The sequence below is a fragment of the Micropterus dolomieu genome, linkage group LG20 (assembly GCF_021292245.1).
Source record: "Micropterus dolomieu isolate WLL.071019.BEF.003 ecotype Adirondacks linkage group LG20, ASM2129224v1, whole genome shotgun sequence".
Lineage (NCBI taxonomy): Eukaryota > Metazoa > Chordata > Actinopteri > Centrarchiformes > Centrarchidae > Micropterus > Micropterus dolomieu.
This window is the reverse complement of record NC_060169.1, coordinates 35946942-35960607: the sequence shown is the minus strand read 5'-3', so window position 1 is coordinate 35960607 and position 13666 is coordinate 35946942. Positions and strand designations below refer to the sequence as shown.

The 13666-nt window shown below is 42.7% G+C and overlaps 1 protein-coding gene across 3 annotated transcripts in view; it reads right to left on the bottom strand.

The window, feature by feature from the left end:
* Positions 1-695: 695 nt before the first annotated feature.
* The window catches only part of efl1 (elongation factor like GTPase 1), a 33854-nt gene continuing 20883 nt past the window's right edge, over positions 696-13666 (bottom strand). For all 3 annotated transcript variants that reach the window (XM_046033204.1, XM_046033205.1, XM_046033206.1), the window contains exons 16-23: positions 12642-12773; positions 10975-11122; positions 9580-9709; positions 9345-9471; positions 8206-8410; positions 6005-6513; positions 3473-3657; positions 696-1231 (exon numbers count right to left, since the gene is read on the bottom strand). In XM_046033204.1, the coding sequence (XP_045889160.1) occupies positions 1043-1231; positions 3473-3657; positions 6005-6513; positions 8206-8410; positions 9345-9471; positions 9580-9709; positions 10975-11122; positions 12642-12773 (1625 nt within the window). In that variant the 3' untranslated portion in view covers positions 696-1042. The remainder of the gene's footprint in view (positions 1232-3472; positions 3658-6004; positions 6514-8205; positions 8411-9344; positions 9472-9579; positions 9710-10974; positions 11123-12641; positions 12774-13666) is intronic.

The window sequence follows — 13666 nt, the reverse complement described above, 5'->3', positions numbered from 1 at the left end:
AACGATAACCGCGTCGCACATGAACATGTGCTCATATGCGCCTGCACGAAATCAAACTCGCGCATTCCAGCCTGTGGAGCCAGTTTGAATGGGCCTGATGAAGACGATAACATTATCTATTCTTTAAAGGGGCAATGCTTAAATTTGTCAGTAGAGTAAATGCTGGTTGTCACAGCTGATCCACATTCAGCCTTAGCCAGTACCAGCGGAGACCCAGTCCAGACGCCTGTAGCAGGTCACACAGACTCAGGTAAAGTACAGCCAGCATCAGATACAAGCAGCTCAGACCCTAATGGAACGGTCGCTGTTCCTCAAAATAACCCAGCAGATTGGACACCAGTCTTAACAGACTTTATGAAGACTGAGCTAGTGCACAGAGGTGCATTCAAACCAGCACTGAATTTTTCTTAACCTGAAGACAAGTCTATATGAGGTTTCCATTCAGGCTTACTACAGAGGCAGACTGTTTTCAAGGGCGGATAACTGTAGTCAGAGCACTGTGTTGTCAGGTGTGACTGTGCAGAAATGGCAAATTGTTTACATGGCTCATGAGTCTATTAGGAGGGCTTAGGGTTAGGGCCCCAGGGAGGTTAGGACTGGCTCTGAATGGGACAATTTGATTGGTCCGCATTTACTGCACATGCTATCTATGAGCGAAAAACTAATGAATCTATCAGATAAAAAAACATAACAGACTTTGTGATACATACTTTATTCCCTATATGAATGTATCATCCCCAATTAATCCTAAATATGTGTATTGTAAAATGTATTCTGTTGCACAAGAAAATATGCAAGAAGTCATTACGGACTTTCGAATGAACAGCCAGACTGTAACTGCAGTTTGCTGTTTGTAACTGCAGTTCCACTGCTGCTGTGATGAAGATATCTTTGAAAACAGAATGACTCCTGCATTTGGGTCACGACATCTGTCCCTCTGCAAACAGTCATGGATGTCAGTGATGGAAGAGCACAGTCCATGGTGTACAGTATGTGTCTGCAGTCCTGGCTGGATAGATTTCTTCTTTCTTGGTTTTCTTCTCTACTTATTCTTACCGAGTGTTCTCTGCTTTTCTGCATGCTCTACTATCTTCTCGTCCACGTAAAGGCCTTTGCGGCGGCGGACAGCGTTCATGTATTTGAGGGCCTGGTTGGCAGAGTCGGCTTTCTCCCCGAAGTGCAGGTATTCTTCCTCAGTAGTGGGAACCCAGTATGGATCACTGCTGATGACCTGGGACACAGAGAGGAGAAGATCAATTAAAATATGATGTTAAAGGATAGTATAAGGAAACTTTCAACGTCTCTGCATGTAATTTTAGTCTTTTTTGGTTGTACTCAAGTTTAAAGTTGCAAATAGTTGTATTATTTTTCTCTATTCTTTTTATCATTCTTATATAACTTGCATTGTTTATTCCATATTTATATATTTCTTTTGTTGTTCTGTTTGTCTGCGTGTAGCACCTCATCACCAAAGCAAATTCCTCGTATGTAAAACACTACTTGGCAATAAAGCTCCTTCTGATTGTTTCTTCTGGTTTAACCGCTCGCGATACAAATCTTCATTATCCATATTATAAGATGTATACCGCAAAGCTACTATTCATATCTGTTTATGTCACACAAATCTTTTTTTTGGATTATACCAGAAGTGTGTCAGAAGTTTTATTTATTTATATACTTCTGCATTTAGTTGAGCTGCCAACTAAATTATATTTTAAATCTGTAACTAAATTAATCAAACATTTATATTTGGACCCCACCTTCAACTAAAAGAAGTCTAAACAGAGTCTAAAAAAAATCTGTGTAACTGTTAGTGGTCCTGATAGAAATCAATCATCAGAATGGGAGGTTAGTAGAAAAATCCATACAGAAAGACTGCAAGTCATATTGCATAAAAAAAGGTTCACAAAAACAGGGCCACAAGCTCATGTATCCTTGTTATTGATATGAGCTTTTGCTGCAGCGTTTATTTGCTGATAAACTCTAATCTACACTCTACATTTACTGCTAAACTTCACTGCTCACCTTTTCTTCTGCCACACGCTCGGTACTCTCAATGAAAGGAGAGACTGGTCTGCGAGTATTTTGGGTTCAGTCTGATAATAAAGGAGAGCCAGCCAACACAGGCGAAGCTGTGTGCACATCCATGTGTCTCATTGGATCCTCCAGCAAGAATCTGTTACTGTATGGTTTATTTGTTTTTTTTAAAATATATGTTTGGGACCTCTTTTGCCTTTATTTTGACAGAACAATGGCCAGCGAGAGGAAAGCGAGGGAGATAGGGGTCGACACTCACCAAAGGGCTGTGGGTTGGATTTAAATCCGGACTCAGACTTTATACATGTGGCGCATGCTCTACCAACCTGGGAGAGGCTGGTAGAGCATGATTCTCACAGATTCACAATTCTCCCGATTTTCTCCTGATTCTTTACTGTTTCTGGCACAATATAAGCCCTGCATCTCTTGCCGGACACTTTCAGCCATTCAAGCCTCTATAATCTTATTTAAATAAAACTATCTGAAAAGGAAGAACTGGTCGATATTTAAACTATGTGAGGGGTCCTATGGATGTATTCAGCAGTTCTGCTTTAAAGGGTTTGGGAGTTGAAATTATTGAGAAGCACTGATTCAGATTGTGTGTCCAGATACTTATACATTACATTTCAGTAAATATATTGTTATGACCCTGGGGTCATATTTTGTTGTTTGTTTATCTCTCCTGGCACTGTCAGCTGTTCTCCTCCATTAGAGTGTGTGTGAGTGTATGCAGGTACTGGAGAACAGGTGGACACACTGGATTGGTCTGGTTGAGCTGATTGGAGCCTCCTGATTGGGCATCTGGATGACAGCAGCCATCTTAAGCCCTACTGACAGGAACTCTGCCCCTCTCTCTGCCATTCCCAACCTGCCTGAGGACTGTGTGTTATGTCTATGTTTATTGTACATAGTGAACGGTTGTGACTATATTCAACTTAGATTGTAAGTAGTATCGTAGGCCTTCTGATTGTCTTATGACAACCTGGTTTTGTTGGCTTTGCCATTTTTGTTGCTATGAAGCAATTTCCTTTGTTGTAGCTATATTGTGTCAGCTACTAGCAGTGAGTAGGAGTGAGAAGCCCTTTCTTTTGTTTGCACCGTTTCTCCTGTTTTTGGACTTAGAAGCCTAGTTTTAGAGCTTTGTCTTTTCTTTACCTTTTGGTTTTGGGTTTAGGAAAGATTTAGGTTTTCTTAGTGTTTTGGTTGTTATTTTGGGCACTGCTCATCTCCGATGTATAATAAAAACTGCTAAATTGTATTTGTTGTGTGCTGGCCTTTGGAATGGGAAGAGTGGGAGGCCACACATTTATGTTACATCCAGGACACCCCTAGACCTTGGGACGTAACATAAATAAATAAAAAAAAATATATATACACACACACACACACACACACACACACACACACACACACACACACAGTGTGTAACAGTCACCTCCCAATGGCTGAAGACCAGCTGTGGACTGGCCAATCCGCTGGTCCTCTTGCGAATCTCATCGGAAAATCCGAAGCTCTCAGCCACAGGCAGAACAGCCTTGATGATGAACATGTCTGTCCCTTCTTTCATGTCTTCATGGAGGACGCGACCCTCTCGCTTTGCCAGTACACCATATACTCGGCCTGGTACAGGAAGAGACACAGGATCAGGACACACCCAATATACACAGATTCCCTGGAAGAAATATCCAAGGAGGGTTTAATCAAGGGTAACTGGACATGGTTGAAGATATCTGACTTAGGCCCCATCTACACTAGTTTTAAAACCAATACGATCTCCGTCCACAGCAACGTTTTAGCTGCATATCAGAGTTGATCTCCGTCTACATTAAAAAGACTGAAAACACACATCTAGTGGCCGTTCACGTACACTGGGCATGCAAGTGCCGGTGTAAACAGGAAGCAGATGGTCTGTTCTGTAGTTACAGAAGAATTGGCCCAACAATGCAGCCATGCAGTGTACAAGTGTAGGGTAAGTGTTATTTGCACGGTACAAAATATTTTAATAAAAATACAAAGTCAAAACTCAGCAGCATCGTGTTTCTGCTTTGCATGACCCAATCAGAGAGCCAAACGTGAGCGTCTGTGCCATCGTTTCTAAAGTCTTCCGTTTTTGCCCGTCTTCACTAAAACACTACCTGGAGTTTTCAAACTTCTCAGTTTTAGGTCTTCGTTTTCGGCGTTTTAATCTGGACGGGAGGTGCAAACATAGCCCAAGGTCTCCGTTTTACAACGAAACCGCAGTAGTGTGGACGGGGCCTTAAAGGATCTGCTGCGAACGTCTTGGTGCCAAATACCACAGCACACATTCAGAGGTCTAGTGGAGCCCGTGCCTCAACGGGTCTGGGCTGTTTTGGTGGCAAAGGAAGACCCAGGTGGTCATAATGTTATGGCTGATTGGTGTATATCCTGAGTTATTTATTGGTGTAGCTCTTGTTCCAACTATACTTTTGCATAGAGGTGTCACCTGGGTTCCTGTTTCTTGAGTTTTCAAAGGATGCTAACAAAATAATCAGTTTTATCTTTAGTAAAAGGAAGAGGTGCTTAATCTTAATTGTCCAGTGCCGCAGTAGATACTCATGCAAGTTAGAATATGGACAGAAAACTTCAGAAAGAGGTTTCAGTTGTCTGTATTAGAAAACAATTACATGAGGTACTAGTAGCTGTGGACAATCTTTCATAAAGTCACTGCAACACTTAAAAATGCAGCATTTTCAATAAAAGCTGTTGGAGTTAGCCAAATCAAGTAGATATCAAAGTGTTTTTCTCTCATCGTGTTCATGTTCATCGATGAAGCTCAGCGAGGAAACACTGTCCCAGGAAACAAGAAAGGGGGAATTGCGCACTAGAAATGGTCACCATTTGACCACAGTCAGGTGTCTGGACCTGATCAAGGACTCACATAGGAAACAAAGAACAAAAGAAATGAGTTGTAATTGAATGTACACTAATTGATTTGGTATGTATAGTTAGAAATTTAGACACTCAGAATAACAGACACAGAAGTGTTTACAAATTCTGACTCAGAGTATGCCAAGCGGACAGCTGGATCGTTGAGCCATACAGAATGTGCTGAAAGACAAATAAACCTGCTTCAGTCAGCTCCACAGTGCAGAAGTTAGAACTTTAACAAACTCTAAACGCTCCCGAGAATGCCTGAGAGGTCCAGGGGTGAACACAGGGGTGCAATCTGAACCACCAGGTGAAACTTTACTGTGTACTCAGCCCCTCCTGTTCACGCTGTACACCCACGACTGCAACCCTCCACATGGAGAGAACTCTTTTGTGAAGTTTGCTGACGACACCACCATCATCGGCCGGATTTCAAACAACAATGAAGGTGGAAATCACAGAGAAGTAGTGCACAGAAAACAACCTACTGCTCAATGTCTAAAGGCGCTGATAACTGATTTTAGGAAGGAGGAGATAAAGACACACACTCCTGTCTACATCAGTGGAGCTGAGGTGGAGCAGGTGAACAGTTTCATGTTCCTGGGAATCAGCATCACAGAGAACCTGACACGGTCGTCTCACATCTCCACGCTGGTGAAGAAAGCTCAGAAACGACTGTATTTCTTGAGGAAGCTTAAGAAGGCCAAATTCCCACACCAACTTCTTGTCAGCTTTTACAGAGGAGCAACAGAAAGCATCCTGACTGGAAACATCACTAACATGGGACGGCCCAGGACTGGAGGGCTCTGCAGCGGGTGATTAAAACTGCTCAGAAGATCATTGGTACCCATCTCCCGAGCATCAGAGATATCGGTGAGGTGCCTGCAGAGCCCAAAGGATACTAAAGGACAGTACCCACCCAGCCACAGCCTCTTCACCCTGCTGCCTTCTGGGAAGATATATAGAAGATTCTGCTGCCACAACACCAGACTGCATTTTTATGAGTGTAGCTTAAAGGGACTACATTTTGTACACGATATAATTGTGTGGCAGAAGTTTGTCAACAATGCTCTCTTACCCAGCACTTCAGCGGTGGCCATAATCTCGCAGGTATACATGGCAGCCATGAGTCTCTGGGGCTGAGCCTGGAAGGCATGACGGCAGGCCTCCTTCATGGCAGCGATCAGCAGGCCGGAGACGGCGGCCTCTGGCCTGCGCTTGGCTTGGCCCGGCCCTGCTGCCGTGCCGTCCGCCTGTGCAGATGTCTCACTGCTTTGTTCCACTTTGCTGTTTGCTAAAGCCTCATGGGATATGGTGTCGTCCTCCAATGAGTCCTGACGTTGTGGCAAGGCTGAATACTGAATGTCCCACCTCTCCACAGAGAAGCAAACTCCCATCAGGGGCTCCTCACACATGGGCCCTGACAGAGTTGCTAGCTGGAAGCCGCTGACGATGCTGTTATCAAAGTCTCGTATAACAGTGGCCTGAGCTCCAGACTCTCCCGATTTGTCTCGCCTGACCAGACACTGCCACACCGAGGGCCGCTGGTAGCCCTCAACACTGTTCAGCAGAATGTTGGGGCCATATCTGAAAACAAAGAACAATAAGAAGGTGATTAGCAGTTTACAAGGTAATACAAATCATTCTTATGTGTAATACAAACCGCAAATATGCAGTACAGCCAGATTCTGAAGGATTTTCTCAAGACGGCACATAATGCTAGTGCTTATCTGCTTTGAAGTGACAGGAAATACTATATTTCTACATTTACCTAAAAGCTGCATTAATTGAGTTTTTGCCCACATAAAGACAGTGCAACAAGCTGGAAACACAACAATAATATATTATCACCACAGACCGTTATATGGTGTGTACAGTTTCTCATTTAAATATCAACATTAGCATTACTATTGTCATGTTTGTGTCCACCTGATGAATGTCCGATATCTACTCTCATTTTTTGGTTGGTTCAAATGGCACCAACTCCTGAGAAAAATTTCTGTGTCTTCAGCTGCTAAACTCGTCCACTATGTTCACCGGCCTTTTCACTAAAAACAGCTGCCTGCTGCTGCTGGTTGAGAAGAGTCCAGTCAGTAAAGTTGTAAAACCTTCTAACTAAAATAGAATTAAATAAGTTTATACAAACGGAGCAAATTAGGGAAAATGGTCTGCCCTAAATAAATGTAATAATCACCTATTCTGCCTTCATGAACAGCTTTTAATGTGATGGTAAACATGCTTTGTGTGTATTGGTTTTTCCTTCACGTGTAAAAAAAAAAACTGTTCTATCAGAGGCCTGTGGTGTAAATCACGGATTGTTAGAAGGACTTTCCTTTGTGTTTTTTTTTTCCTCATTAGTGTTTTGCTACCGGATAGGTTTTAAAAGGAGAGTGGGAAGTGACGTTTAGGGGGAACTCTGGAGTGCAACAGGTGAAGCGGTAGGAGTTTAGTGGGCTCTGTGCAATGTTTTTCCAGACGAACTCAACAAAGAAACTGTTTTTGGTGGATTACATGTGGGGACTTTTCCGGACTACATCATCCCATCGGCTAAACAGACTGTGGCGAGGTTGCAAAAGTTAACTGTGGAATATTATTGAGTGCGGCGCCTCGCCACGCTTCACCTGGTATCTTTTTTTCTTCTTACCGCGGAGGACATCTAGTTCAATCTGGAGAATTTAAGTTCTTTGAATGAACATTAGATGTGCTGGGACATTGGGGGTTTGAAGGGTAATGTGTGTGGGAAATGGTGATAATGTTTGCAATGTTTGTTAAATGTGAGTGCGGCCAAGCCTCCAGAGACCGGTTGTGTGCTGCCCGACGTGGTCTAAACCCGATATATCTCTAAATACACGTTGTTATTTAGAGATTTTTTCGTTAATGTACAATTTTGTCGATTGTATACAGTTGCGGTTTGAATGATTATCTGGCTCATGTAGGGTTTGTTTAACCAAAGTAAGCAGGCCGCTGGCTGCAATCACCTCGGCAGGTACCAGATCTGCCCATTACCTTATATTTTGCGTGATTTACTTTTCCCTTGCTGTTTGGTGTATGGCGAATTGTTACAAGCTGAGGTAAATAAGGGCAAAATATTCTCCAGAAAAAGGTCAGTCTACTCTGTTCTTTACATTCCATGTGAACCATGTCACTACAGACAGTGTCAGACCAAACTGAATATATGTTCCCCTCCTCATTCATGCTCTTGATTCATCTCTGCTATAAATCTACCCTAGAGGAGTCACAGTTTATGTGAAGCATATCCACGTCACTACAGTGTCAGACCTGCGAGGCCCAAAGGCCCAGATACGCTCCACAGCGTTATTCCACTTCCTCCCCTGCAGAAGGCTCTCCAACTGGGCCTTGAATCCAGCGATGTCCTCCAGGGTCCTGGGGATAACGTCCAGACTCTTCCCCTCCCTCAGGTGCATGTTTATCTGCTCTAGAGTCCGAATCAGTTCTGTGCTACACTCCAACAGATGGGTTACCTCTGTCAAGAAAAACAACATGGAACAGTGAATTTAAGGTATGAGACACTCCCAGTTGCTTTGTCTTCATTATAGTTTCCATCATGTAAGAAAATCTAATATTCTGTCAACAGTTTCATTTCAATGGTCCTTAACTTGATCGCTGGTTTTCTATTCAAGAACCTGAGGAAGATCATCTGGGGTTGAAACATCACTCTCATCCACATGGAATAAGAGTAGTTTGTTTTTGTGCGTGCATAATCTGGTCTGTCTTCATCAGGCTACGCCAATGAGCACGACAAGTTAAATGCAGACTGCTTTTTCACTGTTAGCTTGAATATTTACATTAAGGCAGAAAGCAGGAGGAGTTTTTAAGCATGATATACTTACTGTGTCTAGCTATTTATTATTAAACATATTAGCATTAACACAACAGACACTGCTCTCTGTTGGCTCAGTGACAGCAGGGTGTAGCTTACTGACTTCCCCAACAAAACTTGCTTCACCAACACGGTCCCATCCTTTGAGAAAGCCTGACAAAGAGTCGGTATTGGACGCCCAGGGATGAGATGGGGCTGGCTGCATGATGCGCTAAATTTTTTCTCTGTAGCCTAAATATTAGCTGCTAGTGCTATTTGAAAGCCATACTACCACGCGTAGCCATTTTACTGTTCTAACAGAGTCATGTGGATGTGTGACTGAAGTAAAGAAATAAATATATAAGTAGCGCAATGAATGTATCCAAATGTAGCAGAATAACAGTATTGATTTTTCTCTTTAAAAAATACTCAAGTAAGAGTAAAAGTATGAAGCATTAGAACTACTATGACAAGTAAAATTTACTCAAAAAAGTTACTTGAGTACATGTAACGGAGTAAATCTCTGCACAACATACCGCCAGGTTTGTTTGAAGCATACTGAAACCTTTAGCCTGCTCAGTGTGTGTCCAGGTCTTACCTTGTGGCAGGGGGATCGCCCGGACGCTGACAGTGGCCAGTCTGTTGGGAGTGGTAATGGTTACCAGATTACTGTGGTCCACGTGTAGGGTGTCAGAAGAACGACCCTGAGAGGCTTCGTCTTTCACCTAGCAACGTATACATACACATCGACACGTGTTGAGGGCTGAGTTTATCAATCAGTCCAACAAATCTGCTCCTTGACCTACAGTTGGATAGCTGTGCGGTTGACTCACCTGGTGAATGATGGCTACTTTCTGCTGCCTGCCCAGCTCTTCGTTCACCATGTCCACTTTTGGAGGACGCACCACTGTCTCTCTGAATGGAATGATGGGCTTGGACACACTGATCTCAATTTTAGCAAACCTTTAAAAAGACAAGAGAAAATCCTGTTACTGATACGAGTGACAGATAATGTCACAAGCAGCTTCATGCCAGTTTGACATTCTCCCGCATTGTATTCATATAAGAACATTTACTGAAGATATGACCTATTATTAAATCCATTCTGAAACAGAAACAAGACTAAGAGACTAAAGGCAAGCTAGTGGCTCTGTGAGGCTGTGCTGACAACATTTAGCAAATTTTGTTAACAAGTCATGGTAAAACATTTAACTTAAGTAGATGCACTGCAGAGGGGATGCCAGTGCCTGGTTCCCAACAACTGTGGAACTGAATAGATAAAAAGAGCAATATCCTGTTGGTACATGATGTCCTTGATGTCTGGACTAGTTGAATTAGCAACTGACTGTCCCAATGAGGCCATATAGAAAAACTAAAACAATTGCATTAGAAACTCAACATCCTGCAGCAGGTTAGCATCGCTTGGAGCACGCCAATGGCCAATCAATCACTTGTAGTGACGTGACGAGGGGTTGTCAAATGTATTTTCTCTAATCTCAATCAATCGGAAATCTCCAGGTCTGAAAAGCGAAGCCACGCGGAACTAACTTATACCTGCATTCTTTCTAATGGCCAGCAGGTGGCGACTCCTGAGAAGTCCAGTTTCCATTAGAAATAATGGTAAAATGACCCTACCCATCAGCTGATTTATTCCCTCAGTAAACACTTTCCTAATGAGTTTGTGGTCTCAGTCAGTAGTTTCACGTTTTCTTCGAGACAGCAAGATGTTCGCTTAGTAAATTATATATAATAATACAATACAGCAGCGTATGAGTCAGGGCAGGACTACCTTATGATTGACAAGTTGCTACCATGGCGACCTGTCAATCAGGATAGAGGCACGGGAGAGAGCCCGTCATGTTTTAGTCTGTTAGTATATTTTGAAATATATTACATTTTTGTTTAGTTGTTTTTATTTCCAGGATGTATTTAACGCTTAAACGTGTTAACAGAATAACATAACTTGTCTTAACGGTGGTGGTGGACCGGATGTGAATCATGGTCGCTTGTGTCAAATTGTCAGAAACTTTTGCAGCAATATAATGACTATAATGAAAAATGCTGTTCTTTTCCTGGTGAGAGGGGCTGCTTTAACACCCAGCAGATCTCCAAAATATCCAAGCACATGAATTCAAATGCAAAATATTTGGGCTGCCACATGAGCTGCAGCTTTACACACACACTGCATGATGAGACACACACACACACACACACACACACACACTGACCGCTCTCGGAGGTCGTCCAGGCAGCGTTGGAGGTGAACCTCACCAGCAGTGACCAGAACATGTTCTCCTGTTTCCTGGATCAGAACCTCAGCACAGGGATCTGCCTGGTTCAACAAACGCATCCCATGCACCAACTTTGGCATCTCACCTAACAAACAAAAAAATAAGGTGGAAACCACCGTTCATGTTTATGTTTTAATTGTCATGGTGGCTTCAAAGCAGCAACAGGTAATTAAATCAAATCGCAACTTTTGATTCATTTCTTTGACATTGTATATTGTAAGGTAGCACAATCCATGAAATGAAGAAGCAAGCTTGTTTTTGTTGTACTGGAATCTTGGTTTATGAGAAAACTTTTAGCCAATCCATCCAGAGGATGTTCAGATATTTCACGAAAGTCAAAACTTTGACCTGCTAGTGGCGCAAGACAGAAAGTCAGGGAATCACTAAAGTCATTAGTGTTTATCTTCTTGGCAATAGTAGATAAAAAAAATTGAATAGTTTTGAGTTCAGTACAGTAGGTAGTCAATTACTATGAAGTAACTTTGATTTTGAGTACTGACTAGATCACTGATGAGTCAGTGTCCAGCAATACAACCCTCTCAACTAGTGTAAAGAAGCAAAAATGTGGTTATGTCACTTCCTGTCAGTGAGCTTAGTGAGCAAAGGTGTGCACTAGGCTTGGGTGACCTTCTCTATTTTCATATCATCTAATCATGGCTAATTGAGATCACCGATTGGCAATGTGCAATAGATATTGACTAGCAGCTATATACAGCGTGCTAACCTCAACAACCTAGCTGTGGTTAACTTGAATGCTCTAGTTTTGGACACATTTGTGGAGCGGTGTTCATGACACTGACCATTCAACTACGGATTGATTAAGGAATCGCTGGAAAAGCCGGCAACAGTCTTTCCTCCAGCACGTGATCATGTTTTGATTTAGACTGTGCACACAGAGGAGGGGCTATATTCAGACGGCTCTGTTTCAATGTGTTTGTGAGAGAGAGGGAGCGAGCAAGCAGAGGTGCAGAGCGAATCAGCTCCACAATGAATTATGATTTTACTCATATTAAATAGTATATACTATGTGGCGGCATATAGTGTTGTGGCGTGTCACTGCAAATAAATCAATGAATGGTAAACAGCAGTGTGGTGCAGATTCTAGAGACTGTTTTATGTCATCTTGTTCCGATTGGGATTTAGTTAAAATCGCCTTAATATCGAAGCCTGAAAAACCAATCACTGATCATCCCTTCAAACGTCGATAGCTGATCCAATCGCCAATTGGCACGAGCCTAGTCTGCACTGCTTTCATTGCTTTCTAGGGATTTTAAGTAAACTTCCCGTGCACTGGAGCATTGTATAAAATGGCAGACATCTAATGAGCTTTCTCTCCCTCCTCTCCACGATTTCTGGAATCACGTGTGAGGGAGACCTAAACACAGCTTCAGATTCCCTCTGTGACAGGTGTAGAAGTGCAACAGAAACACATTTCCTGTCGAATTGGTTCAGTAAAATGAAAAATTACTGTATCATATGGAATTACTGTAATATGTATTTACCTCTTCAAATAAATTTAATTGTTAGTGTGGTGTACACTGCCAAATAAAAGGTGAAGCTCATGAACTCACTAAGCGTGTATGTGTGTGCTTTCCAAAACCTACTTGGATGTTTGGGTTCTATAGCAACCCGTACGATGGGCGTGGCCTCAAAATTGAGCGGGATGAAGGGCGGGCAGGCGGGTGAAGTTGACAAGGTGGCAGACTTCAAGATATACTCCTCAAGACCTCCGATACCTGAGGGGACAGGAGAGGATAGGAGAATTTAAAAAGATAAAAATAAAGATTACATTAGGGTTAGAAGAAGAGTTAATTACTTTGTCTGTGAAGATTCTCAGTCATCCAAGTCATAGTTATCCAAAGTGGGTTAAAAGTCAAAAGGGCAACAGGACTTGGTTGAAGATACGTGAGGACATTTCCCCTCTCATCTGAGAGTCGTCTTCAGTTCTGACTGACATCCCAGCTATTTAACCTCTGCAGGGTTGTTATCAAGGTAACAGATATCGCTTGCTTCATTAGTGCTCCTGGCTGTAGATACAACAATCAGTCATTCTAATCATTTGAGGCACCCGAGGCCAAGTCTAAATGATTCTCACGTGAGACCAAATGTGAGTATTTGTTCAATTTATTAAAAACAAAAAAAAGCACATGTACATAAGTATTCATAGTCTTTGCCATGACACTCAGAGTTGAGCTCGGGCGCATCCTGTTTCCACTGTTCATCCAGGAGAGTCCACATGTGGTAAATTCAGTTGATTGGACATGATTTGGAAAGGCACACAGCTGTCTATATCAGGTCCCCCAGTTAACAGTGCACGTCAGAGCACAATCCAAGCCATGAAATCCAAGGAATTGAACAACCATCTCTGCAGCACTCCACCAATCAGGCCTGTAATGTAGAGTGGCCTGACGGAAGTCACTCCTCAGTAAAAGGCACGTGACTGCCTGCCTGGAGCTTGCCAAAAGCAAGAATCGTGTCTTGAGGAAACCAGGCACAACTCATCAGAAGCATGGTGGTGGCCGCATCATGCTGTGCGGATGTTTTTCAGCGGCAGGAACTGGATGACTAGTCAGGATGGAGGGAAAGATGAATGCAGTAGAGCTCCTTAATGAAAACCTGCACTCTGGAC